At 35.8% G+C, this 15,265-nt stretch overlaps 1 protein-coding gene across 8 annotated transcripts in view; it reads right to left on the bottom strand.

The window, feature by feature from the left end:
- adgrl2a (adhesion G protein-coupled receptor L2a) overlaps positions 1 to 15,265 on the bottom strand; it is a 113,208-nt gene that overhangs the window by 17,991 nt on the left and 79,952 nt on the right. For 7 of the 8 annotated variants that reach the window (XM_088927761.1, XM_088927753.1, XM_088927760.1 and 4 more), the window contains 11 exons: positions 10,059 to 10,331; positions 9,605 to 9,708; positions 8,851 to 9,036; positions 8,352 to 8,390; positions 5,981 to 6,164; positions 4,606 to 4,728; positions 3,951 to 4,156; positions 3,067 to 3,240; positions 2,292 to 2,501; positions 967 to 1,187; positions 227 to 293 (listed from right to left, as the gene is read on the bottom strand). In XM_088927761.1, coding sequence (XP_088783887.1) covers positions 227 to 293; positions 967 to 1,187; positions 2,292 to 2,501; positions 3,067 to 3,240; positions 3,951 to 4,156; positions 4,606 to 4,728; positions 5,981 to 6,164; positions 8,352 to 8,390; positions 8,851 to 9,036; positions 9,605 to 9,708; positions 10,059 to 10,331 — 1,787 coding nt within the window. The remainder of the gene's footprint in view (positions 1 to 226; positions 294 to 966; positions 1,188 to 2,291; positions 2,502 to 3,066; positions 3,241 to 3,950; positions 4,157 to 4,605; positions 4,729 to 5,980; positions 6,165 to 8,351; positions 8,391 to 8,850; positions 9,037 to 9,604; positions 9,709 to 10,058; positions 10,332 to 15,265) is intronic. The other variant, XM_088927755.1, reaches the window with a different exon arrangement.

The raw sequence follows: 15,265 nt of genomic DNA, 5'->3' as shown, positions 1-15,265 counted from the left end.
AGAGCACTAACAATATGTAATTTTTAAACACATAGGGAAATAGAAAGGGAAGCATCACTCAACACTTATAGTTGAAATGCTTGTAGCTCCTGCATCTGTCCTTGTGCACAGAAACCTCCTTTCCTACAAATCTGAGACACTGTATGCCGTCATCTGTAATAATGAGAACATTACTTTACTTCCTTGTAATTGTTCACGTACTGAATAAGAGGAAAAAGAATCTTACCATTATGATAAATGTAACCGGTCCTATAAAGCTCCAAATGAAATGGTTGTCCACCCTCAGCCAACAACTGCGAAACAAAATTGGGATACATTTAAATACAAATCTGCTGCAATTAGCCCAGATAAAGCACTAAAACTCCCTGTTCTACCGAAAGCAATGTGAAAATGTTACTTGTGGCTTTAAATGAAATCACTGTACTTTTCCGCTTACAAATGCATTAAAAAATCCAAGTGTTAGCCAAGTAAAAAAAATCAAGCAACTGCTTTCACAAATCAAGCCATTTTGCATGTATGATCAAGCATGCGTCTTCTATCGGAAGGACACAGCCCAGTTTAATGCAGAGAGATTTAACCAACATTATCATCAATCGGAGTAAAAGCTTTTACAGAATACCACGCTCCTTTCTTTGAAAGCACATTTACAAATAGAAGGTTGCCGGAGGGTCTTTGAACAAAAGGCATTAATGAAGCATTAGCTCCAACCACAGTGTTAAGCCTGTCAGGTATCAGGATGACATTTTTAAAAATCTAATATCCATTTGAGGGATACAATATTATTTACTTTCACTTTTTTTCTGATCCAGTTAATGTGGTTCATGGTAGTTGTTGGTAGAGTTTTAAGAATACATTACCACATAAATGCATTTCACCCATCTTAATTTTACAAAGTCTGATATTCTCTTCAGTTCAAATACAAAGGCAATTACTAGGAGAAGACTTGGTCTCGGGGATTTTACTTACGCCTTGTCTGTCCCATAACTCTTATAATCAATAGCCGCAGAGACGCCCACCACTATAGCTGGCACAAGATAGCCAGAAAGGTAAAAGTACTTTTTCCGTGAATATTCACTTTCAAAAACTTCAACCAACATAAGATAAAGCTGAACTCCTTCTAGGCACATCCAGGCAAAGGCAGCAAGGAAGAAAAAATGCAAAATCCCAGCAATTATTGAGCAACCAATCTGAAAAAAGGAAAAAAAAATAACACTAATCAAATACTTGACATCAACGTATCAGTTTGTCTTGTTAAAAGTCAAGAGAATGTTATTCCTTACAGTCCTGTCTCAGCAATACAGAGCTATATAACGGACATGAAATAACAAAGCTGTTGATTTGAACTGTCCATGATTCTGAACTATTAATAAATGCCCAGCTCTTTTCTTGAATAAATATTAAACTCAATATCTTAATTTCTTACAGGTTATCCACATCTAAAATTTTGCATTTCATTTGAGCTTACTCGTGAAATACAGAGATTTCTGGATCGATTATACTCTAATAAAGGATTGATAAAATGATTGAACACATGAATTTCTAAATATACCTTACAAAATACAGTATATAAGCATACTGTAGGGCTTTTAAATGTCACCTTACTGGAAAGGAAATCACACAGAAATGTGTGGACTATAGTTTTTCCGTAGGTAAATCTCCACAGTAATATACAAACTATCAATTTTCTATTAGTGCTCTTAGGTGTCTCAACAGTTTCTGATATAACCATTTCTCAATATGAAGACAATCATCATGATCTTATACTCTGCACTTTATCCTGGCCTAAAACCTTGCGATCTACAGCCTTGACAAAGGTCTAGATTATTGTAAGGGAAAACTAGACAGTATTGGGGTTAGAGACTATTTGCTTCTTCCTTGCTCTTTGAGTCAATAGTTAACTGCTAACTAAAGCATGGAAAAGACTTCTTTCTTGGTATATCTTCCATGGGTATATAAAGGAAGCCAAACTCTATAAATTTTGAGGAACGCTAGTGAGCAGTAACCATGTTTTTATTCACTTTCAAAAATTACAAACAATTAGATACGGGGGAGGGCATTATTTGATTAACTAGACAAAAAGGAGGTAATTTAGTTTTTGCTTGAGGTGACTAAAAAAAAACCCAAAACAATGTGCCTCACTGTCTTTTAATGTTTCTTAATGTTTTCAACTCAACACCGCTGTGTCAGTGTTTTTACCTCAGGAGGTGGCTAGGTTTCATGTAAAGCCCTTTCTTTTTCAAGCGGTAGTTAAAACACATCACGCAATCATTATCAAGATCTTCTGGGCTCACCTTGGGTTCTGTCATATCAATGCCGATTAAGAAAATAAGCTCGGCAATGAAGAGATTGATGCACAGATTCTTGTGGATGGTATTGCGATCACTCTGTAAACCACGGAAGAAGCAGAATGTGAAGATGCTGATGGCCAAGCAAACCAGGGAAACGACAATCCCCACCCTGGTGATGACAGTTAAAAGTAACTCGTGCACTCCGTCTTTGTCCTGGAAATGAAGAATGGAGCAAATTAATATGTCTGTTTATCAATACAAATGGGGAAACAGGAATGCTCCCATATATCATTGCAGCAGGTAGTGGCTGGAAAATTACTGTTTTATTTTGTAGGTGACACGCGGAAATACATGCTCAGTGGCCATCAATCACTGGCTAAACCCATCAGTAGAATGTGATTAATGCCTGCAAGGACGGCCACCCTTTATATATAGTGCCTGAATTTATAAGCCAGACTGTGGATAAGGTTTGAGCAATATTAATCTTTTTTTTTCTGTACCCATATCAAACTTGAAGAATACATTGGGAAATCATGGGATGACTCTAGACAATTGCACTTTGAGGTTTAATAAAACAAATATATTTTTCTGTATCTTTTCTCAAAGGGGTGCGAGTCAGAGAGTCACATAGAAATCACTTTCTCAAACACTCTCAGTGCTGCTGGCCGGGTTAATAAAACAACGAAAGAGACATGACAAATGTCCTCACCCATGTCTATAAATCTAAAAGGACCCCACCCCCAAAAAAGAGGAAAAACACAGTAAAGTGTTTACTCACCACAACTTCCCTGTGTGCCATGAGAATTGCAAAATTGGTAAGGTGGCTACAGGAACAGGTTGTATGTGTCTTGTTGGCTTCCAAAAGCTTACAACCTTGTGTGGACCAATGTCCCATCATGCTCCTCTCTGAGTAGTTCCAAAATGAGCAGTTTGAATTGAAGTACTTTTCAGTCTAAAACAGCAAATGACCAATTAAAAATCTCAGCTAAAACATAGCAATTGTAAACTTCAGTAAATCACAGAAAGAAAAAAAAAACACAATCAAGAATACACATTAAGAAACAGGAATCTGGGTTTTTAGTATTCTGTATTTCAGATTTTATTCTTTTGTTATGTTTTTTTTTAATTTTGACTTTGCATCAGAGCTATTACCCTGTAGCGGGAAAATATATATATATTTCTCTACTTCATCATTAACATGCCTGGCATACCATTTCTGGCACTGTATCATTGACTGCCTCAGTTTCTTTAAGCACTATATAACAGCAGCTCTTTGTATGTGTAGCATTTCTTTTAGACAATTCAAAATCAACCCAGACCCTGTGGGATTCCTCCTGACAACTTTAAAGAAGAAAGATAATTGGTCCACAAGCAATTATTATCCTGCATTGTATGGCTAATCTAGAAGCTAATTTTCCACTATAAAAGAGAATGGCATCATTTACATCCTAATGTTGATTAAAGAATTAGTTTTCATTAAGAATTCACTTAAGTTCTAATAACCACCGATGCAGACTTATTTAATTTTATGTTCACTGACTTAAATAAACTCTTCTGTGACCTAGTCAGGCATTTACAATTCAAATGGAGGGATTCTGTCTGCCTTGCTGTTCTTTCCCACTGATTTTATGACCCCTCCATTAATTTATTAGGAGGACTCACATCGATGTGTTCCAGGGTAAAAATCACAGGATCCGTGATAAATACACGGCTCGACTCCTTGTTGATGGAGGCAGCAATGATGTGCGAGTTAACTGCAACCGAATGGTTCCGACCGTTTTCTTCATTGCTATATTTAATTGTCGCATTTTCTGTACTGAGAAATTGTCCCAGACGTTTGTAAAGGATGAACACTAACTTGGCAACACCTGAAAAAATGGAAAAGGAACAACAGATATAAAACCTCTTAAATATCCCAATAACTTGCAAAAAAATCATGACCGCCATAAACACTAAAGTTATTTGTTTCTGCTTTGTTTTAAATTATAAACAAAAGGGCTGAATTAAAGCTATCGAGAATGGGAAAAAAGGAAACCTTAAGTAAGGAATTCATTTTTAAGTAGTATCTGTCATAACTTCTGTTTGAAGTTCCAGGCATTTGTGACAATGCTTTATAACTAATCACTGTGCATTGTCAGTTTTGACAGGCTGCTATGTGAGTCTTGTCTGACAGTGTCTATTCTCATTGGTCTCCAACTCTTCATGTAGACATTAGCAAACAAAAGTCAAAACCACACACTGAAAGTAAAATCACACATGGTAAACATTTGCCTTCCTTGTCTACAAATGGAAGGATTGCTGGCTGTCTGTGACTTACCATTTCGACTGTTTAGTTTGACAGTGTTGGAAGACAGCTGGATTGAAACTCCTCCCTTACTGGTTTGAGGAAATTTGAAATCCTGCACCTGTCCATCTGTGCTAAGCACATACACATCCAGAACTGGATTGGGCAATGCCAAATTAGAGGAAAGAGAGAAAAAATAAGCCAGACATAATTTATGATATAATATAAAGTACATCAAATAAAAATGACAATCGAATCTGCAGAAAATATTTTGTCTTAATGCATGCCATTAAATGTTTTTTTATGTAAAAGTTTACAAAATAGTGTGCAAGGCCAGTGCTTCATTGAGGAGCAGAAAACAAAGAACATCCTGTCAAATTCTTTTGAAATGTTGTGGCTACTATCAGGTATTGTGCCATTAAAACATTAAAATGCTTAACTGCTCTTTTGATATTAAATAATATAATAATTGCTTTGTTATATCATTTTAAAGCCTTTGAAAGGACTAGAATAGTTACAGTCTAAGATGACACTTGATATATTATATTTCACAGTGCATCTTTTTATGGTGAGGACTACCTGAATGTTTCTTTGAAAAATCATACTTAAACAGGTAGTAGTGAATGCACAGAAATTAAGAACTCTAAAATAAAAAAGAAAGATTTTTTGAACTGACTAAATTATAAAAAAGAATATAACATTTAAGAAGGATACCCTTCAATAATAGCAGCATAAAGTGAATCTTTCAATTAATACATCTGAAAATTAATAAAAAATAAAGTTTTTTATTTCTTCTTTTGCAGGATTTAATAAAAGCTATTTAAAATGCATTTCAACTTGTAAGGTGGGACATATGGCACAATATAAACATAATATCCTAGTGCTTTTCCATTTTCTGTTTCCTTTGTGCTGAGGTTCACTGGCATTTAACAGAATATCTCAAGTCCTTTAAGTGATTATAAATGCAAGGTTGGATCCTCTTTGATCTGTGAAATTACCTAGGTCAGAAGTGCCCCTTTACCAAACACATCCCCTCCATCTGCATTATGTAGTGAAATACATCACTTTTGACAGAGACAGCCAACCAATAGCTTCACCAATTTTCTTTGCATTCTTGGCAATTACACACCCTCCTCTCCTGCCTCGCTTTACGATGTGATGAAATATAACTGGATACATCTATCTGAAATGCTTGCTCTTACAAGGAAACTAAACAATAAAAAAACAAATCAGTTTTCAGCTTAATAATAATGTTGATAAAATTAATTTTGTTACTACAATACCTAATGCCGCAACTAATAATTATGGTAATAATTTCCGAGAAACCAATGACAAAGTGTAGACAACACTTGAATTATAGCTTACTGGAAGTGCTTTTTATTTGTTTATTGGGAATGAAATCACTTACTTATATTCTCAGCGGGTACTTTCACTATAGCCGGTTCCATTAGATTGTCAGCAAGGACAAAAGCTCCTTCTTCCAGGGTATCAAGTAACATTGTTGCAGCATGCGTTTGCTCTGTGGAGTTCATATCTTCCCAGGATTTCAGGGCTTCAGGTCTCAGCAGGTTGTCAACCGTATCTACAATTGCCTACACCAACCGAAACAAGAGACGTTGTCAGCTTTATTGCAAACTCAGGGAAACCTTTCAGTACTATTTAGTGTTTGGTGCAGGTCAAGCCAAAAGCAAAGTGTATTTATGAACAAACATCCGCGGAACCACAAAAAAATGACAGAAAGCATTTTTTCCAAAAAACTTTAGAGCTTAATTTTTTCAATGAGCTCATAAAAATACTGGTATTTACGACTGCAGTCAGAGCGAAATATAGCCAATGAGACTCCCCCACCACAACCCCAGTAGAAATGCTGCATTAAGTTTGTGGGTGTGTATTTGTGCATTCAAGCAGAAAATTAAAAATGTAAAAACAAGGAAAAGGGAAAAACAGAAAAAGATTTGTTTCCCACACTTTTTTTTGTACCAGGAACACTAGTCTATTTTATTCAAACTTTTTTTTACAATTATTTTGCCAAGTTTCTAAATTTATTTTCCAAGAACCTCTATTCATGAACTACTGACAATATTTAATTTAATCAAAAACGGTCTGGATGCCCAAATCCAAAAAGGAGGAGTTGTTTCTACGTATGATTTCAGGTAGATCCTTTTTACAGTTACAGATTTTTACAGTTGTAGCAAACTTAAGACCTCTGCATCCACAATAAATGGAAAAAAAAAAGAATGCAGTAATACCTGCAAAGCTGACAGTATTTAGCTACCTTTTATTAATATGTAAATTTCCAATCAGGCCTGTTAGCCTGCTTAGTGGAGATTCATTCAGGCAGTAAATAAAGTAAATACAGAAATTCAATGAGACATCATTAAAATCTCTTTAGAAAATAATCAAATCAATCAGACTAATCAGTTAATCAATGGGAGTCAAGCTTTTACACTAATGCAAAGATAATGTAGCCTTGAATTAAATATGTCAAATAATGCTGATTTGCCGCTTTTGCCTGAATGTCCTCTTACTAGCCCTAATGTGTCATTAATGGTATGTATATAATATCTTCCTGATCAATTTCAAAAGATACTAAATCGTCAATTAAACACAACACTCAAATACAAATGTGTGTTGAAAACACATTTGTGTGTGCTGGAAAGATCAGGACACTCCAGCAAAGGCTACCGTCTGAGTAAGATTAATTAGCCTAATCCATCTTAATATCCTCTTTCTGTCTGCATTTTGAGACGCCTTGACCTTTGTGGCAGGTGGAAGACACCTCCATGTGACATAAAAGGCTTTTCTCGCTCTAATGGGAGATGGAATAGTCAAAACGCGCCCACTGAAGGGACTACAGCCATTAACTGAAGAGGGGCATACATTTCTTTGCCCAGGCCAGCCTTATTAGTCACAAGGAACCATAGCGTTGTTTCTAATTTGCAGTACAAATGAAAATCCATGTCTCTCAAGGAACAAACTTATTGAATTTGCATTGCTGAGGTCATTACACAGTTGAAAATGTTGTAGGTGCCTGTGCCTTTGATGAAAAACAATCCATTGTAGGTGTTGCCATTAAGATCTCTATACTATATATATTTATTTTAAAGTGGATGGGTTTCAAGCACAACCCTTTTGGGAGGGGTTAGGGAAGGCAATACTGAAGAGTGTGGAAAATGTTGTGATCAAACGATGTCTCTCTCCCTCCCCCTCTTGACAATTGTCACGGTTCACTCTGTCCCCAACTTCCATGGAACACCACCATAGAAGAAAATTTGACTTCCAAGGACAAAGCATAATGGAATGTTCCATATTAAATACACATCACAATACTGACAAAGACGGGTAGAAGGTTGGAAAACATGTCCCAACATCCAGAGTGTAGATTTATTCAAGTGAAAAGAAATTATAACCAATATGTCAGTAAAACACTAAGAAACCTCAGAGGCTGGAAATTGTCATAAAAGTTATCATCTCGAAAATTATTTCCCTTGCACTTCTGGCTGTCAGGGTTGAGGTACAATTATGACTGTGGGAAGGCAATTACTAATACAATGTATGAATCACACAGAAAGGAAAGAGGCTCCCCTTTTGAAAGTCTGCCTTTGTCAATTTACCACTGGTCTCCTGTACTTTTACCACATGATTTTACCACAGTTATAACATAAACCTGGTAAATTTTCCAAGGTAAACTTCCATAAGAGTCCATAGCAATACAAAAGGCTCATGCTGCAGAGGAAGGTGTGGTGGGAAAAAGCACAGTGACTGCATATCTGAGATACCTTCATGTATGCTCTGCAAGTCCTTTCTCGTTTTTGAAGCTTTTTCAAACAAAGAAAAAAAGAACACAGAAACACACAATTAGCAAAAACAGAGGCTTGTGCACCACTTTCCAGAGCTTTAATGATGTATTCAGGCTGTTCACAAGAAACAGCCTTTATGCCTTTTCTTGTTTTCCCCATCTCTTAGTCACTGCCTACAGATTAAAGCTAGGCTTCACTTTAAAACTATGATTTTAACACTTAACCGAACACTGGAGAAAGGTAAGGATTCAGAAAACAGGACAACCTATTAAATAAAACTGTGTTTGAGCTAGTACTTGACTCACAAGATGGACACTACTCAAGAATGCAGGATTTTCTAACTTGAAAAGTAATATCAAAGAGGACTTGAAATCTTTTAAGATCAAACAAAGAAAGACAGCAAAGAAGAAACTTAATAAAACAGAATTTGTCACAAGGGATGCGGGGCAAAAAGCGATTCAAAGCCTTGAACAAATACCTTGTTAAAACTCCGGCCTGCGGAGTCCTTTTCGCTGGGCTTCAACTCCTGAAGCTGAGCGTCTAAGATGTCAACGAGCTGCTCCATCAATCTCACTGATGAACTTACATCGCCAGCAAAGATGGGCCCTTTGGTATGCTTGGCCAGCTCATTTGCAAGGTTAGCAGCATTTTCTCCGCTTCTGATCTGGAGTGATATAAATTATCATCTCAGCATGGTTCAAAAAATATTATTTTAGGCTACAAGGCTCTCCTCTCTCATTACAACATACCCATGCTGTGATGAAATATTCCTTTACACAGCTAGGTATGGAAAATTTGTAACTAATTGAAGCTGATATTATTATGCCTATTTCAACGATGCAAGATAGTTAAGCTTCTTTGATAAAAGTAAGTTAAAACATTTATGCCAAAGGTGAGGGAATCTATAAGAATCTTCCATTGTGCTGTTATTAATGCACAATTTAGTCTAAATGGCCTGCACCAAAGACTTAAACGTTTCACGTGCTGAGCCAAAGAAACATTATCATATCAAACAGCAAGACAATGTACTTTGCAGCTTGGTCTTATGTTCACTGTTTTACTCTACGTGAGATAACATAAAAAAGACAAAAGGCACATAAGTTATTAATCCAATGGCTTGACACAGACGAATGCTATAACTAGCACTGAAGTCTTTATTTTTTCTTGAAAACAACACAAATAAAACAATAGGAATTTATTGGGGTTAGTTTTTTCAAAAAAATCCATCATACCTTTTGCGCAACCTGATTTACCCAATGGGACGTGCAGTTGCTGAGATCAGGCCCTTTTGGGTTCCATGCCCCAGTGGAAAGCACACAAAGATATGAAGCCGTGCCTGCATATAACAAAAGGTATTTAATAAATTAGGTTTGTCTATTAAAGAGGACAAACTGGGCAGATCAGTACAGCACTTAGCCGGTTTGTTTTGAAAACTGGAGACTGAAGATCACAGAAAAAATCATATATAGAGACTACATTTGAAAACATATAATAACTATAAGACATACATTATTACCAATGCTGTATATAGCAGGTCAAAATGCTTAATTATCTCAGACGCACATAATATACTACAGCTGGGCTGAACAACATATATAACAAGAAAAAAAAGTAACAGAAATAACCTATGTACTTTAACAGCTGGTTATTGATCAGGGAACAATGGAAAGTAAATCTACAGCCTACCTCTTGTCCCCTTGGGGCAAGGCCTTTCAACTAACATGCCTCTTTGTGTCTGGGGCCAAGATATGCTCCTTTTCTCAACACTGTCGCAGAACCGTTCTGGGAAAGGGAAGAGGTCGGGAGAGATGGGGGCTGTGGTGTCAGGAACTTCTGGTGGAAGTTTGGGGCCCACCGTAGATGTTGGGGTCAACACATTTTTCTTTGAGGTGGTAGTCGTGGTGGTAGTAGTCGTTTTAGGAATCTCTTCTGTTGTGGATGTTTCTGAAATTGTCGGCACTGAAAGAGAATAGAAACAGGTAAAATTAACTCACTTTTCAGACAATACCACACCTTCATTTAAGCAGCACAAGATCCCTTCACTTCTACATATATTACATTGAATCCTGCTATTTCACAAATACCAAAATGGATAAAGCTAGTAATTACTGGCATATACAGAAAAAATGGTCAGTATGAAATGTTGTTTATTTCTAAACTATATCTTATTCCAGGCACTCAGTCTACACCTTACAAGAAAATAATTACTTTAACATCCTCCCTCCTGGTTGTGATTCTTGCTTGAGAGATTTTGAGCATGCCTGATTAGATTTCAACAGAAAAGGACACAGCCTTCATGTGTCGTTTTATTGTTTGAGCATTGCAGATTTGTCCCCCCTTTTCATCCTTCTTTTTGATAAAGTAGGTAAGAAGCAACTAATGCACCACCAGAGGCTAGAACACAACTTATCAGCAAAGCTGACAGAGACAGCCCTCACTCGCATATAATAATTTCCTTAGACGCCAAATAAAATCTGAATAATATGAGACAGAATTGGATGCAGTGAATATTATTTTATTCTTTGCAACACTGTTCCAGTGTTGTTTAATTTCCTTCTGTATTTAAAATATTATATGAAAGATACATACACAAAAACTTAATGTACTTAAATGTAGTCACCCATTGCACATTTATAAATTTTAAGCAGCTAGCAAAATATTAGAAATCTCTTCCTACTTCTGGATTCTCTTTTTAGCCCTGTTTAAAGCCAGAAAGCACTGAAAGAAGTGTCCCCTGGATTTTTTTAATGACTTATAACATACTTCTCAAATTTTAAATTTTTGGAAGTTAACCAAACTACAGCTAACAATGTCCCTACCCAATAACCTTCAAGAAATCCAATATATTCTGACCCGAGTGATATAGTATATTGCTATTAAAACCTACTTTTGTCTATTTTCTATTTCTATTTTCATCCTTTGCATGACAAAAATAAATGAGATATTTATTATTGTGCTATTTTTTGAATGGAAGAGGTCTGAAAGTAGAAATAAACCATCCATTGATACGTGGATATAAATTTCCACTAGGGGAAGAATAATATTGCCCTAAAACAGTCACAGAAAACATCTGCACCATGATGTTTAATGAATGCTGTAATGACCAGTCCTAGTTTTTTTCACCTTCAGTAATTTCTGGTAAAATTACAACAAGGTATGCAAAAAAACTCTTATCTGTTGGATGACAACAAGAAATAGAATTATATTAAAAACCAAGTTAGAGTAGTTCAGAATATAATAGTGGGAACAAAGTGTACAAGGCCCATTGCTGTCAGCAGATAAAGTTGCTAGACGACAGAAATGGTTTGTGCCTGGCAGCTCTCCCATAATACCCTGTGGTGCCGATATAACATTTCAGCACTATAAGGATAAGAAGGAATCATCTCCAATGATGGTTGTTGTCTGCCATGAATTAGTTTTAAATGACCAGTGAAGACATCACAATGTCCTCTCTGTGGGGCCTGCCTTGGCTCCCACTTCACTTTTCTGGGTGATTTGAATGAAGAAGGGAAGCTTTTCAGATGGATTGAAGTTTGAAGTTCACATTAGCCAGCTTACTTACTTCCATTTTTCCATCTTTGCGAACAGGCTTAATTATATTATTCTGACTGTGCTTGGAGACTGCAGTTTGAGACTATTCAGTGTTACATTCAGCATGGTCACTTACACAGCAGCTTAAGAAGTAGATCACCTGGGAAATATGCATTTGCTTTTGACATCTCTATAAATATTTACATACATTTACAGTGCTCAGACAGACAGTCTGGCACAGGAGACAAAAGTGTACAGTATTGAATTGCTTAAGGTCGTGTAATTGAATTTGTTTCTTGAGTAAGGGAAAGACCTTGTTAGGCAAGAAAAGCAGAGAGCCACAGACTGATAATTAGGTCTTTGACCCACGAGACAATCATTTTATTATCCAATTTCTTACTGTCATGAATGCTATTAAAACTTTTGTGTGTGTGTGAGTAGAGTAAATGATTGTCCTCTTTTTACATTGTTTTTTAGTTTTATGTGGCAAATATTATTTTTCTTTTTAACTCAGTGCTATCTATTTTACATATTTGCATATCTTCTTTATGCTTTTGTTTTAATTTGCTGAAGCAAATTAAAACTATTGTCTCCTTCTCAGTACTTCTGAAGCCTGGACAGCAGTCAAAGTTCACAAAGAATACATGTGATAATGAGAAATAATAAATACACCAATATTCTTCACAGGTTCCCATAAAACATCATTGAGTGGGTCAACTTGCCTAGAGGATAGGGGGAGTCCTATAGATAGGCATTGTTAATTGGGGTGTGACTGGGATTCTCCCAGCAAGACTGCACATCTGGTCGAATTGTTCTAGGGTTGCATTGACCAGTGTTCTTACCACACAACAGCGACCTGTAAATTCTCAGTTACATGTGGGATTGCAGTGCTGCAAGAGTGAACAGTATCATTCTTCCAATCAACTATGTCTCGGTAGAGTGAAAAACAAAATTCAGAACATTTCAGAAAGCATTAAGGAAAGAATGCAATATCAACATGTGCTTAGCATGTTGCTGATAATTGATTAATTAAAACACAGGACATTTTCTGGCAGGTTACAATACCATTTCTATATTAAATATTAAATTAATGCAGGAAAGGACACAGGTGCAAGAATACAGCATTTCAAATATTAAACATTTCTTATTGATATTAAAATATTAATAACTATTAACTATTAATATATCACTGTTAATGTGTAATTGGGTTTCTAGATGTTTTAAGATTTAACCTATATAGTGGGACAATATTGATCTGAACATATTCTGAGTGTACAAGCTAGTTTATTTTAAAGCTGTACTAAATTAATCTAGAATGAAGACAAACCATTTAAAATCTTTAATTCTTGGATGTTATTGTATTATTTTGGTCAATATTTCTAACAGACCGTTTAAGTTTCTTTCGGCTCCTTTACTGGAATTTGAAAAGGAGATGTACAATGGCTCTTTTAAATGCTTGTTAAATCTATTTGAAACTGTATTTTCTGACAGATCTGAATAATTTGTCAAAGACTAGGACTTTTTCATTAATTGAATTCCCATATAACTTTGCCTTAGTTCATTATGTTTAATGATGCTTTTTTTTAATTTAAAAGAAGTATTGTTAGGAGTTTTCTCAGTGAAGAAACATTACTTTCTTCATTAGACATTTTTCTATGGATTTTGTGTTTTCCATTTTTTTCTTTCATTTCTTTAGTGAAATAAGCAAGTGTCTCAGTCCAGGGTGGGATCTTGATTCTATAAAATGCCCTATAAAAACAGAAAAATGTTTAACTTTAAAATGAATACAGCCTTTATGATCTTAAATCATTATTCTCCTAATATTTTCTGTAAGTAGAGGACATTTATACATTCAGTATGCTAGTACCATCTTGGTTCATTGAACACACAGTGTAAATTTCAAAGTAGTATGTCTACTTAAAGTCCTTGCTTTAAAAGTACTTACACATATTTGGATACATTGAAAAAATAAAAAGCTTTTAAACAGCCAGGTTACATTATTAAAAATGACATGGACGAAAATAAATTCACTGTGAGGTGAATTTTACAAACTACTGATGTAAACACATTTCAGGATGTAAGAAACTATTGCTTACAGAAAAAAAATTCTGAAGTTATATAGGATACGATATGATTTTGGGGGGGATTTTCCTAAAACAAATGCTGACAAAAAACAGTCTAGGTGAAATCAACCAAAATAAATGTAGTAAAAATATCAGAGAAAATAGTTTAGATGTAGTTATCTATTAATACCCTAAATCATTTTATTTGTGCTTTATAATCCCAACAACTGGTATAATCTCATTACTGTGAGACAACAGTCTCATCTGTAAGCCAATGAAAACTATCAGGAATTAAAGTTAAAGGCATTAAAACAGCCATTCTTACATCCCAGCTGCTGCTATCAGATTGGACAGCTATCGCACGACAGGAAAACCATGCACACTTGTCTTGTATTAAAAGGCTGTTTTTATTGATTGCTTGAGTTACATCTTTAAACCAGCTGACACTTTTTGCTTCACTGCCTAAAGAAAAACAAAAAACGATTTGAACCTGTCCGTTGCCCATTCTGTATACATTTGGCTGACAACTCTAAACCTCCCCCCACCACCCCTTGTAATTTCCCTTTGATTTCAAAGCATAAGCAATCTTTCAGAGTGGAATAACCAGATTGTGTCCTCAATTAATATATCTCCCTAACATTTTACCCATGAGGGGCCTTCAATTTATTGTCATAAAATGAGGCTTCGTGGAGAGAGAACTTTTATGGCACTAGGAATTGTCTGCCGCCCTTACAGACATATGTATGTCCCCCCTGGATAATCAGCACCCACTTGGTATCCCTAAATGAGCATTCATAGCAATGCAATTAGCACTTGGCAAATAAGGTTTTGTTTTATTTGCAGTCAAGCCATAATAATCCCTGAAAGGGGAGTGATAAGAAAGGAACAAAACGCAGCTGTCTTGTATTGTCAGCTTCCTAACAACTAAAATTGGACCCTACCAGGACTTTCAACCACACTCTCATTCTTGTAGACACAGATGCTGACAGCAAGTGTGTCTTTTATATTATGTTTAATGACTGCAGTTGTAAAATAGAGCTGATGGTGGTCTGAATGAGCAACATGTTGTGCTCATGTTATCCTGAACAAGGACAAATGTTTATTTTGAAAATGCAAGGGCTCCTACAAGGCTGGGGTTTCAGATCATTTAATCGCCAAAAGAAAAATGAAATTTGATTTTATTTGTGTTGGTGCTGCTGTCATCCTGAATGGCATACTCTAGAGGACAAAACCTTCGAAGAGCTGCGTGAGATTATCCTTCTTGTACTTAACTAAAGGAATCCTTTACACAAAGCTTTT

Source organism: Atractosteus spatula, chromosome 11 (genome assembly GCF_055471065.1).
Source record: "Atractosteus spatula isolate fAtrSpa1 chromosome 11, fAtrSpa1.hap1, whole genome shotgun sequence".
Classification (NCBI taxonomy): Eukaryota; Metazoa; Chordata; class Actinopteri; order Semionotiformes; family Lepisosteidae; genus Atractosteus; species Atractosteus spatula.
This window is presented reverse-complemented; position numbering and strand designations above follow the sequence as displayed.